The sequence below is a fragment of the Anomalospiza imberbis genome, chromosome 9 (assembly GCF_031753505.1).
Source record: "Anomalospiza imberbis isolate Cuckoo-Finch-1a 21T00152 chromosome 9, ASM3175350v1, whole genome shotgun sequence".
Taxonomy (NCBI): Eukaryota; Metazoa; Chordata; class Aves; order Passeriformes; family Viduidae; genus Anomalospiza; species Anomalospiza imberbis.
Window position 1 is genome coordinate 1,970,346 of NC_089689.1, and position 16,062 is coordinate 1,986,407.

A 16,062-nucleotide genomic window follows, 5' to 3' on the forward strand; every position below is an offset into this window, starting at 1 on the left:
ATCCTGGTTCCTATCCCAGCCCCATCCCAGTTCCTATCCCGGTCCTGTCCCGGCCCCTATCCCGGTTCCTACCTTGGTCCTATCCCGGTTCCTACCTTGGTCCTATCCCGGTTCCTATCCAGGCCCCATCCCGGTCCTATCCCGGTCCTATCCCAGGAATTCAGGGTTCCCTATAATCCTGAGGCTGCTCAGGCAATGTCAGGGATTCCTGCTTGCTTGGATTTGTCGCTGTATGTGTGATTTGTTATTAGCTATCAATACATTAACATAGATCATTTAGGTATTGGATATCAATACATGAACATACATTTCTCATGTACCTTTATTTGTTGATATTTCTATAGATTACATATACAAGGGCAAGACTCTCCCCTCTGCCACAGCTTGGGATCCGCCTCACACACCCTGATAATAAACCATTAGTAAAACCATCAGCAAAGACCAGATCTGTGAGGTTTCTTTGTGGCTCCCTCCTTGACGTCCCAAAAGTTACCAGGCACAGAAGTGGCTCTCGACGGGTCATGTTTCACGAAATCTCAAGGTGGTGTGGGTCTTGCCCAAATTTCAGGAAGCAGGGGGGAGGAAGGCTGGCCTCATGCGCAGCAGTTCATCCCAGAATGGTTCGGGGTGAACTCTCTGTGTCACCTTTGGTGAAACATCAACAAGGGGTGACTGGACGCACTCAGCCCCAGGGTCCAGGCTCCTGCTGGTGCCAGCTCCAGCCCTCCTGGCACAGCTTTGCACCGTCCCCACATCACCTGGCATCGCGTCTCTTCAGTTCCTTCTACAGCTGGGGACCTGCCCGGGGGCTCCAGCCTGCCTGGGGGTATTTAGAGAAGAGCCAAGCTGCTGTGAGAGCTGCTGGCAGAGCCAGGAGGCACATCCAGCACCAGCCCGAGGAGCTGCTGGAGCTGTCACCCAGCAGCCGCGTTCTCAAGGGCTTCAGCGAGCGCTGCCACTGGGTCAGGATGGCAGCTCTGGCCCCGCTCCACCTGCCCCGTCCCACCAGCCGGTACTGGTATGGGGAGCAGGGCCCAAAAAAGATGGCCAGGGCCAGCTGGGGGTCTGTCAGCAGCAGCCTCGACACGCTGGGCTTGACGCCAGCACACGCAGCGATTTTGTCCATGTAGCTGATAAAACTCATCTTCAGGTTCTCCCTCTCAGATGGATTCCTTCGATGGGACATGAGAAATAAAAGTCAGATGGCACCACCCTGCCTCGGTTCCCAGCTCCATGGAAAGCAAAGGCCTCGGGCTCAGGCATCAGGTGAGCCCAAGTCTCTGGGGCAGAGCTCTCTTAGCCCCAGACAAAGCCAAAGACACAGAAAGAGCCTCTGTGGGGCTGGTGCCAGCACTTCCCGAGGGCAGGGGATAAGCAGGAGCTTGTTTTGTCTCTGCAGCATAGTTGTGGCTTCAAAATCAGCTCCAACTTAACAGTAGCATCATTGTAATGCCACAACGCTGCTACGTCCTTCCCTGAGGTTCGGGGGTGTGGATTTGGCTGATTTTGAGAAGTAGAGGTGTAGACTTTCAGAGATAAGGGTGCCAAGAGGACTGGGAAAATCTGGGAAATGCAGAAAGCTTCCCATGCTGGGAGGGACCTCCAGGATTTCTCTGCTTGAAACCTTATCTCCCTCACAGACGCAAGGACATGCTGATCTGCTTCAGGAAAATTTGAGACAGCCTCAAGTTTTTTTCCCTTGCACCTCAGGCTTCCATACTTCTGTGTAACAGAAATTTCCATATTTCTGTGTAACAGAAATTTCCATATTTCTGTGTAACAGCACCGTGGTGCAGTCATTGGGGCTCCTGGTCATAATCTCTGTGGCTCTGTTTTGGCCCAGCTCTTCCCCAGCGTCCCACGAGCCAGCCCTGCCCTGCTGGCAGACCCAACCCCGGGGTCCTCTCCTTGCTCCATCATCATCCATCCCACGTCCTCGTGGACACATCTCCACCTCCTGTAAGACCCCAGTGCCAACGAGGCAGGCTGTCAGCTCCCACACACACGGCAGCCTGGTGGGACACTCACCTTGACCTGCCAAAAAGTGACACAAACTGTCACCTCCCACACTGCCCAGCTCCACGGGGGGGTTCTGGATGGAACCCAGCTCTCCCCACCGCCCGGATTTGGGAGGGAGAAGCCACGAGATGGCACCCTCAGTCTGGAGGAAACCAAACCTTCATCTTGACATGCTGGGAACAAGGACATGGCTTGGAGGCCTGGCAGAGGGGGATCTCCAGAGAATGGGAGAGAAAGGGAGGGAGCAAAGGAGATGGGAAGAGAGGGAAGGGGAGCTGCAGGCCCTGGTCTTGTCATAAACCTCTCCAGAAAAGCTTACGGTGTCTTGTTCCATAAAGGAAGCATTTTCCCAGCTCACTGCGGGTGGTGAGGTAATAAATGCAGAGTTGGGTGTCCTGAGCAGGTCCCTCCCATGTCTGCCATCGAGTCCCCCCCTTTCCCGAGCTTATCCTGGCACACAGAACCTGTCTCATCCCGAGTGCAGGAGCATCACACACCTTTTGACTGGTGGCTTCCTCTTCGAAACCTCAGCCATCATCCTGCGGGGGGGAGGCAGCTTGTTCCAGCCTGAGAACAGAGAAACCAGCGAGCTCCAGCAGCACCTTAAGAGAAAATGGTCAGCCCCTTCCCAAGGTCCCAGCACCTTTCCCGAGGTGTGGGATGCAGCTGGTGGGCAGAGGCTGCCCATGGAGCTGAAATACGCCCTAAGCCCTCCCGCCCAGAAGATCTCCCCCATGTCCTACCTGCAAAGACCCCTGTCACCCAGCGAGCCTGCATTTCCAATCCCACCATAATGGAGCCCGTCAGCTGGATCAAGCCAAGGATGGCCAGCGTGGGCTTTTCCAGCTGGGGAGGGAAGACGCAGTTGTAGAGGGAACGGTTGTCGTTGATGGCGCTGCGAACAGGCTCCTCGAGGAAGGGGAAGGAAAAGTTGTAGCCTGTGGCAAAGAGCACCACGTCAATGTTGCCTTCGGTTGTCCCGTCTTCGAAAACAGCAGAGCTTTCAGTGAACTCCTTCACGTTTGGCTTCAACACCACAGTCCCAGAGAGGAGGCAGAATGGTAGCTCTTCATTGATAATCATCTTAAATTTGGAGCTTGCAGCGGGGAAAAGAGGGCAGCAGTGTTAGCATCTGGGAGGGACTTAAAATGACTTTTTTTATGGTCAGAATTCCCCTCCGAGGGTTTGCTATTCCACAAATATCCCCCAAAACTGAAAATTAAGCATTTCATATTATAAAGACTCCCTGAGCACCCAGCAAAACAATCAGAAAAAACACCTTTTGCTGGAAGCCAAGCCATAGTTTGTGTGGTTGAACCATGAATTGAACTTCCGAAACTTGATCCTCCTTGTGAGGGCTGATGGGAGAAGCCACTCCAGGAGGGAGTTGAAGCGGGTGGTGCTGACCATGTCCAAGGGGAAGCCGTGGTCTGAGACCCGGCTGATGACCCACGTGTGGCTCCTGGTGCTGAGGAACACCTAGGGGAAAAGGCAGGTCTCAGCCTCCTGCCCAGGCATCTCGTTGGTTTTGCCCTGAGTGTCAAATTCCATCTCCTGCACTTGAGCCAACACAGAGTTAACCCAAGGGAAGGAGATGACATCCAGATGAACCAAACAGCTTGGGTGGCTTTGATGAAGTTCCCACAGCTGCTCAGTTGCCAGTCCTCAGGCAGCCCAAACTCTCCAGGAGTTGCAAAGCTTCTTTAACTGCCCTCAGTGAGAAGTGGAATTTGTTGAGGAACCTGGGGGCAAAGCTTCCTGTGGTACCTTGAGCTGATGCCTCAGGTTTTAGCTTTTATATTTTTCAGATTCTGGGCTGCTCTAGTGTGTGGGTCTAGGCTTCACATTAGGGGACTGTGAGCTCTCTTCACAGAGCAGGGAGACAAAACCATTCCTTCTCTAGCTGGGACCAAGGACAAATGATCCAAATCTCAGGCCCAAGAACATAAACAACGTGGAATGAAGAGAGAAAAACAAGGAGGATGGGACACCATGGGCTGGAGCTGTAATCGGACAATTAGCTCCAACATGCAAATGGACCAAAACATATAAAAGTGAGAGCCCCCGTGAGTGGTCGTGCATTTTGTGACCATTTTGGGTTGTGCTGCCCAAGGTGGATCCATTGAGGCCTCCTAATAAATCCCTACTTTATTCTTTAGCTCTGTCTAGTCTCTTTTCTAGGTCAGCCTTCACAAGGCATCAGAGCCACTGGTTCTCAGAGGTCCCGTCTGGACCACCATGGAGCTGTACCTTGGCAGCCACACGGCTCAGCTCCACGGAGAGGTCCCCGCCGGTGTTGCCGACGCCAACGACCAGGATGCGCTTTCCTCGGAAATCCTGCACATCTCTGTACTCCTGGCTGTGCAGGAGCTGGCCTTTGAAGCGACTTTCAATGCCTAGGCGGAGAGCAGGGAGCATCTCCTACTGCCAGATCCATTTACTCGCCCCAGCCTTGTGCCCAGATCCTCTGCAGCCCCGCTCCCACCTCCCCTGGCAGCTGAGAAGCCCATGGAAGTCCCCTGTACCTCCTTAGCTCAGTCTTGCTTTGCAAATCCTAAGGGAAAAGCCTGGCTGCACCTTTACAAGGTATTTTTCCCATTCCCTACAATGCTCCCCACCATTTCCATGGGGTCAGGGTCCTGCCTGCTCCAGCATGGGGGATTCATGGAGCAGGCAGGCTTGCAGAGCAAAATCCCGTGGGTGCTGGGGGAAACCCTGCGGGGCAAGCTCACTGCTGGGACAGAGCTTACCTGGGAAAGAAGCCAATGGCAAGTAGGGCTTCTGGTAGTGGCCGGTGCAAACCATGACAGCGTCGAAGACGTGGGACTCACGGACACCATGGGTCTCGGTGACCACCTCCCACTGGCCTGAGGTGCTGAAATCCGGGCGCTTCCTCACGCTGAGAACTGTTGTCTTGCACAGAAGCCCAACAGAACAGCAGTCAGGTATGGATATTCTCAGTTCAGTCAGAGAGAAAAAGAGAAAGATTTCTGCCAGGCTAAGCCCGGGAAAAAGTCTGGGAGGAATGTAAACCATCTGTTATCTTGTTTTCCGTTCATATTGTTTATAGATACGTTCTGCCACACTGACCTAAGTCCAGTGTACCAATGGGTGAAATGTTTTTACTTTAAGACCAATGAAATTAGTCTTCACGATGTTCTCTATGAAAGAGTGATGTACTTTTGAATAAAGGTTCATTCTTTGCCTTCTGACGATGGAGTCATTTCATTCCCGTCCCTGCCTCAACAGCGACGGTCAGGGATCACGCCGTGTTTTGTGTGGGCTGCTGGGAGCAGGCTGGGTCCGTGGGGAGCAGCGTGTCACTTCTGAAGCTGTTGAACCCCACCCTGCACCCTTCCCCTGCTGATGGCCCTGGGGGGCAAGCCTGTGTTAAACCAGCCTTATTTCAAACGTGGGGCTCAAAGGCTGCGTTCAGGGCGCAAAAGGCACCTGGTCCTTGCGGGCTGGCACCCGGCCTTGTCCTCCCACCTCCAATCTGCAGCTACCCCTGGCTCTTCTCCCCGTGGGTTTGGGGTCTCTGCTCACCTGGAAGCGCACGTGCCGCAGGAGGTCGAAGTGCCGGGCGTACATCCTGAGGTATTCCAGGACCAGGCTGTGGGGCAGGTAATTGGGAAAATCCTCGGGGAAGGGGAAGTCGCTGAAGCAGGACATCTCCTTAGAGGTGTTGGTGATGACTGAGCAGTACACAGCGACCCTCCTGCTGTCTGTGGAGTCCTGTGTGAAGCCAGTGGTGATGTTTCCAGGTGTGCAGGGGAAGACTTTCTCCCCATCAAGTACATGAGCATTTTTTGTCGTCCCATTTTGGTACAAGGAATAAGCCAGGACTAGCACCTGGAGACAATTGCTACTGCTCCCTCTGTTGGATTAAGCCCTTTTCTGACCCAGAGATGGGGCAACTGAGAGGTGTTTTAAAAACCTTTATTCCATTTTCAGTCTCATGTGAAGGGTGAGACAATACAGATGTTATAATTTATGCCATCACAATCAGAAGCCGATTATTTCTTAATTACAATACACTATAATCATTTCTTGGCCTATCAGTTTTTGCTGCACCATGCTGTAGATGCCTTAAAGCCAATCATCTAAAATTACCCCTCGTGGGTCCTACTACAATGCATCTTTCATGGTTCTATTTCTCCAAAGTATCTAGTCTTATTTGCAAGGCCATCCTTTGAAACTTGTTTCTAGCTCCATTTCTCTCTCAACAACGTCTGTCCTATTCCATGGCATTTCTAAGCCAGCATTTCTTATCTCAAGGCTTGCCTACAGATGCTCACTGTGTGAGCCTTCTGCCAAGTTTTGAGAATTCTCTTCAAATCCATTTCCCACATTTCCCCCTCTCTTGAACAGAAAAAACTTCTTTGACGGCTTTGTTCATCGTTTGCCGTGTGCAGTGAATTACGCAAGGCACAATCACTGACATTGTCACTATAACAATCAATGTAGATAAATCTATTTTGCAAAGCTCCTTTATCTAAGGTGCAAACCTCCATCCATTTCCCACACCCTCCATTTCCTTCTCCATCCTCCAGTTAGGAGGAGCCCCGTGAGTGGGACAGGGACAGTCCCTGAGCGCGTGGCCACCCTTTCCTCTTTGCTGCAGTCCAAGAGCATCCGAGGAAGGGGACAAACCCGGGGACAAACGTAGAGGGCACTGACCGTGTAGCGCCAGACGCCGCCGATGTCCTCGCTGCTCTCGAAGCAGGTGGGCTCCAGCCCCTCATCCAGGCAGCACTTGACAGAGGCCAAGCCCCCAGCCCCGGCCCCAATCACGGCCACACGCCGAACCATGCTGGCCTGCAGCAGGTGACAGGCTGGTGTGAGAGCAGCTGGAAACACAACAGCCCAGGCAGCAGCAGAAACGCCAGTCCCTTCTTCCCATCCCCAGCAAAACACCCCTGGTCTGCTCTGGCTGCAGGTGTCCATGAAGGAAAACTGTCCTGGGAGAAAGCCATGGCCAGCTGCTGGAGCAAGTGCTGTGCACACATCCTGCTCATTACCCTTCCTGCTGTGCTAAACCCACTCTGGGGGTCCAGGAATCTCCCTCCTCCATGGGGTGAAAAACGTTTAAACCTCGCTGTTCTGCCGCTTCGATTTATTCTCTTTTCCAGCCCAAACCAGGGCATGCAAAGAAACTGCAGCTATCTTCTTCTGCCTGCACAAAGCGATCTCCCTGAAACCTTTGGGAGAAACAACTCCAGCTAAGCTGGCTCGTTTTCATGCTTTCCTTTTTAACTTTCCATTAAAGAACAATCTCTTGAAAACAAAAAGGGTTTAAAAAGAGGGGAAAAAGCAAAGCAATGCCTGGCTGAGCAGGAGCACGGCGCAGCCATTCAGAAGCTAGACAGCTCTGTGAAAGCAAGGCTGGGATTACAGGACATACAAAAGGTAAGAAACCCGGGAAACGCTGGGTATAAATGGGAGGAACTCAGAGCTGGGGTGTGTAAACTGAGCTGCACCAAGCTTGACTGAAAAGCAAAGAAACTAGGAAAAAATGAACCCACGTGAACTTTGATTAGATAAGAAATACTGCTACTGCAGGGTCTGCAGAAAGAGTAAGTTATAACTTTTTCTATCGGTTTTGTGTCAAAAAGTAAGTTAACATAAACAGAAACTGGAGGAGACTGAAGAAAATGAGGGAAAAAATGAGGGAGGTGCAAAACAACCCCTTTGGCATCCACAAGCCTGGCCTGAGCCACTCCTTGATCTGCAGGAACAGGGCAGGACATGCCCACAGCCACCTGCCTCATTTCTGGAGCCTTCTTTGGTTTCAGGAAAGGGCAGGCGAGCTCAGGGTGCTCAAGTCACCCCACTTTTCCAATGCTGCCTGCAGATAGTTTTACTCCAGAGGGTCCCTGCAACACCCCTCTCCCCCCACCAGCAGCAAGGCAAAGCCAGCAGTGAATGCCAAAACCCTGGAGAGCTGTCTGCCCACTTTTAAACCCTGCCAAACCCCCCCAAAAGAAGCAAGGAGCAAACCTTGCAGGACAGCACTGCGCCTTCGCTGCTCTGCCCTCGGCCGAATTTCCCTGGAGTTTCTCTGGCCGTGGATTGAAGGGAAGGCTGAAGTCCAGGCAGCTGCTACAGCTCTTGCACCACTGACCTTTACACCTGCATTCCCCTGCCCTGTGGGCTTAAATGCACTGGAAGAAAGTTCTCAGGCTCCCTGTGGCAGTGCCAGGTGACTATTCAGAGATAATCCCAAAGGGAAGACGCTTGCAGGGATTCCCACACTGTTACTTGTCATGGCTCCAGCCCAGGCAGCAGCGTGGGGCTGTCCTGATCCACCCCCTTTTGTGGTGCCTGTGCTGGGCTCGTGTTCCCCTGGCATCCCCAGGAGATCAGAACACGCTCCCTCGGCCAGACAGTGTGGATGCGGGACACGGAGCACTGTGCAGCCTCATTTTAGGGGGCCAGGGAGAGCCCTGGCAAACCCAGCCTTGTGAGCTGCCCGCAGCAGTTGGTGGCACAGCCCTGACTCAGACACGGGCTCTCCCCGCCAGCTCCTCCCATGCACACAAGGAAAGGACAGGGAGGCATCTGCAGCACACTGCTGCCACAGCCACTGAGATTTTATTCATTTAAAGTCTCTCCACACACAAAACAAAGCCTCAGGTTTGTCCAGTGGTGGGGCACACAGGGAAGCAAAGCCAGGAGTGCTCAGCCCCACAGGCTCCCTTGTGACAAACCACCACAACTGGAAAGATGCACCAGTTCAACCCCAGCTGGGGTTTTGGGGTCACAGTGTTTAGGTTTGGAGAAGGGGACAGCCTGACCTGTGTACACAGCCCAGGTAATTCCTGGGCACTCTTGCTCCTGTGATACACCACCACTTTTGATGGTCTTGTCCTGTCTGCATCCCATCTTGTGTGATCCAGGCACAATTATGCCACCAATCCCTGCTCTGCTCCTGGCAGCAGGCAGGAGAGCAGAGGGGCAACAGACACTTGGGCAAGGCTACTATCCCTGGCTGTTGCAGGCACAGTCTTCTCTCTCTCAGGATTTTTCATAGAGGAGAACAGAGAGAAGAAAGAGAAAACTATTTCTATTTCTGCTCCTTGGTTTGCCATGTGGAATGTGTTTGGAGAATTGTTCACCTGGGGTGATTGCTTGAGTGGATTCTGGTGAGGATTGTTTGAGCCTGGTGGCCAATCCAATCCACCTGTGGCTGGACTCTCAGAGAGGGTCACGAGTCGTGGGTGAGTTAGATATAGCAGTTAGAACAAGTAAGTTTGTAGCTTTAGTATATCCTTTAAATAGTATATTAATGTATTATAGTATAGTTATAATAAAGAAATCATCCAGCCTTCTGAACTGGAGTCACACATCAGCATTTCCTCCCACCGGGTTCACCTGCTTTTACAATACCTGGCTAATGAGGTCTGCAAAGCTGGGCTTGGGGTTGAGCTGGAGCTGAGGGAGGTTTATGCTGCAGGTTGCAGATTAAAGTTTGTTGCCCTCCACTGAAATCCTTTTCCCCAGTCCCTTGGCACACTGAGGAGCTGTCTGACCTGAGATAAAATCCCTCAGGACAAAGAAAATAAAACCCAAACAAACACGCTCTAAAAGCTATTGGAAACCAAAAATCACAGCAGCCAGGAGCAGAAGGAATCCCACCACAGTCAGGAGAGAAGGGAAAGAGCTGGAGGAGCCAGCAGGGACTCGTGTTCTTGTGGCCTTTAGGACACGGTCCCACTGGGTGAGGATGGCCTGCCGTGCCCCCTCCCAGTGCCCAGGACCCCCCAGGCGGTACTGGTAGGGGGAGCAGGGCCCGAAGAAGATGGTGAGGGCCAGCCAAGGGTCTGTGCAGAGCAGCCCCAGCACGTTGGGCTTGGCACCGATGAAGGAGGCCAGCGTGTCCAGGTACACCAGCCACTCGGTTTTCAGGACTTCGTCAAAGGTCAGACCAAACCTGAATGAACCAGAGAAGAGAAAGAGGCAGGAGGAAGGCTGGTATCAACAGGGCTTAGAGGAACTGGGGTGGAGGGCCTCTGCATCCTTGGTGTTATTGCATCTGGCATGCAACTGGGTTCTTTTTAGGAAAGGACTGGATGTAGGTGCAGTGGGTACCTGTGACACAAATCTTGCCCACGACACAGCACCAGTGAAGTGATGCTGGCTCGTTCAGTCTTTCTCTTCCTCACGCACAAGTTGCACCTGTTCCCCCCCTTCCCCTTGGTGAATATTTGTTAACAGATTTTTGGCAAGGCAGTTTTGGGTCTTTTTCAAAACAAAACAAAAAAGAAACCTCAAAACCGAATCTCTCTGCTTTTTGCAGAAAAGTCATGTGCAGCATGAGAAAGATGGCACCCTTTAGTATCCCTCACGTTCATTTTCACCAAATATTGCAAGAACACACAGTGACTTGGAGAACTGCTTCCAGTTCACCTTCTCTGCAGAATTCACAGCTTCATGTCCCGCCTCCAGAGGTCTGACACAGCCCATATCCATTTAGCCTTGTATTGCACAGCAGTTGTTCTGTGCAATTCTGTACTTCACTCTTCTGTACCTTTACTCCTATAGCAATTTAAGTGAACCACGGATTTATAGATCACCCAGATTCCTGGGATTGGCTCATTCATTCCCTAATCCTTTCTAGCCTTTTGCCTGCCTGTGAACCACACACCAGTGTGCTCAGACACCTGTTCACAGTGAGTCAGGTCTCCATGCAGTGAGATGAGCCAATCTGTGTGTGCACCTCATTGCTTGTGGGTTGGCTTTTCCTCCCCTCCAGCTGAATTGCTTTGCATTTATTACCATTAATTTCTCTGCCATTTTATCTCTCAGTCCCTGGGGATCCTGGCGTTCTTCCCCAACTCCCAAGCAAGCTTTAGCCTTGAGTACCCTGAATTAATTTCTTCCTGTCACCAACAGGCAAAATATCAATGTTAAATCAAAGGTTACATTGGCTCTTTGCAATTGAGTAAAGGGAAAGCTGGATCCAGGAATCTTCCCCTCTCCTCTGCCATGCAGGGAACAGGCACAGAGTGAGAGCCCGTGTGTTGCTGCCCCAAAAAATCCAGAGGTTTTTCAATCCACCAAAAAACCTTTGGGGCTCTGGGGAATAACTTACCATTGGATTTGGTTTTTCTTCTTCTCATTTACTTCCTTCTCCATGACAGACTGGGGAGGCAACTGACACAAGCCTGGAAGAGAGAGGAGAGCGTCCTGCCAGGTTTAACTCCTGGGGGGGGAGCTGTGAACTCATTCGGTGCTGCAAAACGTGGGAATCCCTTCCCTGGGAGAGCAGGAAAGCGTCATTGCTGGCAGTTTATTTGGCAGTGGCAGTCCTGCCCGAAACCAGCCCTCCAGTGCTCCAAACTGACCCACACCTCCTCCTGCTCTTACAGATGTGTGCTGTCAGGGCACAGGCAGGTGATCTGGGGTCAGATGGGCTGTGCAAGCCCCAGAGAGGATCATCCCAAAGAGGAACCCCAGAGCTTCTCATCTCTGTGGAGCAGTCCTGACCCAGCCCTCCACGAGGTTATTCTTAGTATTTTTATTAAAAACCCCAAACAAAGCACCAGTAGGTTTCTTTCCTTGCTCATGTTGGCTGTAGCTTAGCTGAAGTGAAATAACTTGGGAAGTCTGAGCCTTGGAAATGCTCCCTTGTCCGCTCTGAACTCCTTAGCTCTGGGATCTCCCTGGCTGGAGGGATAAAACGTGTCCAGTTTTGTCTGAGCTGCATTTTGGGGCACAGGAGGGCTCACATTTGCTCCCCTACCTTTGAAGACACGGCTCACCCAGCGTGCCTGCATCTCTGACACGGGCATGATGGCTCCAAAGGGCTTAATCAGCCCAATGACAGCCAGGGTGGGCTTCTGCAGGTGGGTCGGGAACACGTATTTGTAGAGGGACGCGTGCTTGTTTTCCACCCTGACGACAGATTCTTCTAGGAAGGGGAAGGAGATGGTGTAGCCCGTGCAGAAGACAACAATATCGATGGGCTCCTCCTCAGGGCAGTTGTGGAAAAGGACTGAGTTGTCCTTGAACTCCTTCACGCCCGGCCTGATGGTGATCCTGCCTGTCAGGATGTAGCTTGGGAGGTCGTCGTTCAGCAGGGGCTCCCGCACCAGCCAGCTGTGGAGAGCCAGCCTCTGAGAGTGGGGCACCACAAGCAAGCCTTGCTGATCCCCTGCTCCTCCTTCCCCCAGGCCCACCAACTCACACCTCCTGGTGTCATTTTCTCTAAATAAACAGCCCTGCCCCCCACCTCCAAACAATGACATGTGTCACCAGTGTCACCCTGTCCCACAGCGTGAGTGATTCACGGACATCTCCTGCCGCCTTACTCCCTTCACTCAGTTACTCTTTAAATCATCTCTTTCCAGAACTGATCTGTGCTTTAAGCCTGCCTTCTCCTCTACCCAGAGACCCTCACAAGGAAAACTCCTCTTAGCCTTCCTGGGCTTTTCCAGCATGCCCAATCTTTCGCCATTTAAGGGAGCTACAGCTATTTTCTCCTCCCCATTGGAGATCACCCCAGTCTGGGCACTGGTTGATGCTGGTTGCTGAATATCTTCCCCTGCCCACACCACAAGCCCATTTGCATGGGATAGGGACCACCAAGTAGTACCTGTTCTCTGGCTGAAGGCCATAGTTTTCATGGTTGAACCACTGGTTCACCTTATAATTAATCAACCACCATGAAAGGGGTGCAGGGAGGTTGGTTTTGATCAGGCTCATAAGGCGAGTGTTTAAAATCATATCCCACGGGTAGCCGTGCTCAAACACACGGCTGAGCAGCCAGGCTCCTCGAGTGGTGCTAATGGTCACCTGGAAGAGAAGAACCAATGGTTTAGTTGGTGAGTTTGCTGCTTTTCTTTTATAAAGAAACTCAGAGGGGCATGGCACAGACAGCTGTGCAATGGAAAAGCAGCAACAGCATCTTTAATTTCTCCTGGCTGCTGGTGATGGAAGTGAAACAGGAGACAAGAAAACCAGCTTGCTTTCAAGGTAGGTTTTTGACCAAAAAATTCAGGCTCAGAAAGACTGTTTGTACACCACGTCGCTGTGTTGACAGCACACTGAGATACTGTCCCCAGTGTCCCTCTCCCCACAGCCCTGGGGTGGCAGGGTGGTGGCACCTTTGCAGCGACACGAGTGGCCTCCACTGCGATGTCCACTCCTGAGTTGCCCATGCCCACCACGAGGACACGCTTGCCCTGGAACACGTCGGGATGCTTGTACTGCCGGCTGTGGAAGTACTGCCCTCGAAACCTCTCCATGCCTTGGGGGAAAAAGGAGCAGAGCTTTGAAGTAAGGGAGCATTTGTGGATTTGGTTGGGAGAACTGGTGTAAAAAAACAATCTACATGGCAAGAGCAAGGAAGTGCAATCTCTGGCCACCAGGGTCTTGGGGAGGTCCAGCCCTCCATCCCATGCCCACAGAATTAATTGAAGCTTCCTCTCCAAAATGGGGTCTGAGAGACAAAGCCGCTGAAGCACGAGAAGGTATTGCTGTTCATGCCAGCAGGTTTGGAAAGCAGAAGCAAGAAAAGAAAGGGAGGATTTTCCTGAAATAAGCCCTAAATCTTCCCTCCCCTGCCCCTGAAGCAGGTAACCACAGGCAGCCCTATACCATACCAGGAAAACACTGCAGGGGGAGGGATGGCTCCGAGAAACTGCCACTGCAAACCATAACAGCATCAAAGACATGTGATGTCTGCTTCCCCTCTGCCTCTGTGACCACATTCCACTGGCCCGTGGTGGCAAAGTCGGGGTGCTTACGGATGCTGACAACTCTGGTCTGAAACGTGGGAACGAAGCAAAGTCAGCGCGGGCACCCTGCACGGGTGGGGAGCAGGGCAGTGCAGGGCACCCATCACTCACCCCAAATCTGATGTGCTCCCGCAGGCTGAAGCGCTCAGCGTAGCGCCGGAGGTAGTCCAGGAGCAGGGCATTGGGCAGGAACACCGGGAAGTGCTCGGGGAAGGGGAAGTCGGAGAAGGCAGACATCTCCTTGGAGGTGTTGCTGATGACTGACGGATAAAGGCTCGGCCGGCCGGCCTCGATGTGCTCCTGACACAGCACGCCGGGCTGCATCAGCCCTGTGCCCGGGCTGGGGACTGTCCCCCCGCTGCCCTGGCCTCAGCGGGTGCAGCTCAGCGCCCAGCAAGCCTTCACACCCCTCCACACCCACTCCAACCATCCCATAACCCCGCAAAGAAAGCTGCAGCTGCCATGGGGAGGTGGGGACTGGCTTAGCAGCTGGTCTGCAGGCCAAACGACTGAGCTACCAGAAGAAGAAATTGATAAAATATGAGTTTATCCATAGCAAGGAAGAAAGCAAGGCTGTTAGCATGGAAACCAATAAAACAGAAACAAAAGGGATATTGACAGTTAGAGGATCCGTGCCTTAGTGAGCAGCCTATGTGCCTTAATAATTTGTTGTAAACTCTTACCAATTAATTGTTGACGTTAATTGCTTTGTACCAATAAAATACAATGAGCTATTGCTTTGTCCAATGAATATAATGAGCTGCTTTGATGTAACTAATGACTTAAGATCGCCCTTTGTTAAGGGTATAAAACTCGAGAACAACTTGTAATGAAGAAGAAGCCATTGTTGTCTCTGCACAAGTGTGTGGTGTGTCCATCTCTGCAGTGACAGGGAGGAGCACAGGCCCCCTGGCTCACCGTGTAGCGCCAGAGCCCCCCGATGTCCTGGCTCTGCTCGAAGCAGGTGGGCTCCAGCCCCTCGGCCAGGCAGCACTTGGTGGCTGCCAGCCCACTGACCCCCGCGCCCACCACGGCCACTCTCATCCCTGCGGGCTCTGCCGGGCTCCCAGGCTGTCAGCGGGGCTGAAAGAAACCAGCACATGATCATCACACTCTCAGGGGGCCGCTCCTGGCATGCCCTCCACAGGGAATTCCCCCATGTGCTACCCCCAAACGTCATTCCGTTTACCAGCATTCTGGGCTCTTTGTTTACAAGTTAGATTAAAGGTCTTAATTCATAATTTTCTTCTTTTTTTCCCCTTTATTTTAAAAATCTCTCCACTTTTCCAGTGTGTTCCCTGGGCTGCTTTCAAACCCCTGCAGCTGCCCTGGAAGCTGGCTTTGAAAGAATGTAGTTGAGCCACAATTCACTGCCAGTTTCTATTTACAAGCTGGGTTTACATTATCCTGCCTTATCAGACTTGCAAATATTTGTATTTTATCTTTGGATATCTGCCCCTGCCTCTCTCAGAAGAAAAAAATAAAAAAGTGCACTGGAACTCTTCAGTTTGTGCCTCTCTGACAGGGTGCTGTCCCCTATCCATTGAGAAGGTGATGCTGCCTTTGACATGGCCATTGAGGCTGACAGAGGGGCTGCAGGTGTGGCACACCTTGGATTGAGGATGATTTTGTGTCTCTTGCAGGACTGAAAGCAGCTCCACCCCAGGGCTTGAAAAGCAAGAGCCTTTCAGGATTGACATCCAGCCCTACAAATCTCCCAGTGAGGACGATGGATCCTAATCCCTGGTAGTGCCAGGCAATAAAACAAGGGGTGATGGCCAGGTCCCGTGGCTTGGGCTGGACAATTCCAGAGCCAGGACCCCCACACAGGTGCCCCGGGGGTGCTGCTGCAATCTGTGGTTTAACCCCGGGGCTGGAGGGAGCACCTTGCTCAAGTGAGTTATTAATTCAGCATGGCAGGATGTCACTATGGGTGGTACCAGTTCCTCTGGCCTGAGAAGTGCTTTCAGCTCCCACCAGACACAGAGGATGGTGTAATCATCAGGAAAAAGAAAAAAAAAAAAAAAAAGTCTTCAGTAGAAAAATGGGGTTGGACACAGTATTTTCTAAAACCCACCAAATTGTCCAGAACTATTTCAACTTTCAGTCACAAAGCAACACCTAATGAATACTCTGCTTTCCTAGGCTGGAATAAAACCTGGACTTTCTCCTTTGTAAATCAAGAAACCACTAGCATGAGCTGCTCACTGTTAACTGTTTTGGGGGAGGCTTTTCTTTTTTGCATGGTGGGAGCTAACTTATATCACAAACACCTACACTTATATCACCTACACCTTTTTTG

At 51.9% G+C, this 16,062-nt stretch overlaps 2 protein-coding genes across 2 annotated transcripts; both read right to left on the reverse strand.

The window, feature by feature from the left end:
- Positions 1-783: 783 nt before the first annotated feature.
- Positions 784-8,061, reverse strand: LOC137479055 (dimethylaniline monooxygenase [N-oxide-forming] 4-like). Its single transcript, XM_068199272.1, has 8 exons — positions 6,700-8,061; positions 5,566-5,754; positions 4,770-4,932; positions 4,270-4,415; positions 3,299-3,498; positions 2,763-3,115; positions 2,517-2,586; positions 784-1,172 (listed from the first exon to the last, which is right to left on the reverse strand). The coding sequence occupies exons 1-8, from the start codon at positions 6,964-6,966 to the stop codon at positions 785-787; spliced, it is 1,776 nt and encodes a 591-aa protein (XP_068055373.1). The 5' UTR covers positions 6,967-8,061; the 3' UTR covers position 784.
- Positions 8,062-8,593: 532 nt separating this feature from the next.
- FMO1 (flavin containing dimethylaniline monoxygenase 1) lies at positions 8,594-14,843 on the reverse strand. The gene is made up of 9 exons (XM_068199273.1): positions 14,679-14,843; positions 13,872-14,060; positions 13,626-13,788; positions 13,128-13,270; positions 12,617-12,816; positions 11,765-12,120; positions 11,114-11,186; positions 9,409-9,952; positions 8,594-9,006 (listed from the first exon to the last, which is right to left on the reverse strand). The coding sequence occupies exons 1-8, from the start codon at positions 14,802-14,804 to the stop codon at positions 9,610-9,612; spliced, it is 1,593 nt and encodes a 530-aa protein (XP_068055374.1). The 5' UTR covers positions 14,805-14,843; the 3' UTR covers positions 8,594-9,006; positions 9,409-9,609.
- Positions 14,844-16,062: the final 1,219 nt, after the last annotated feature.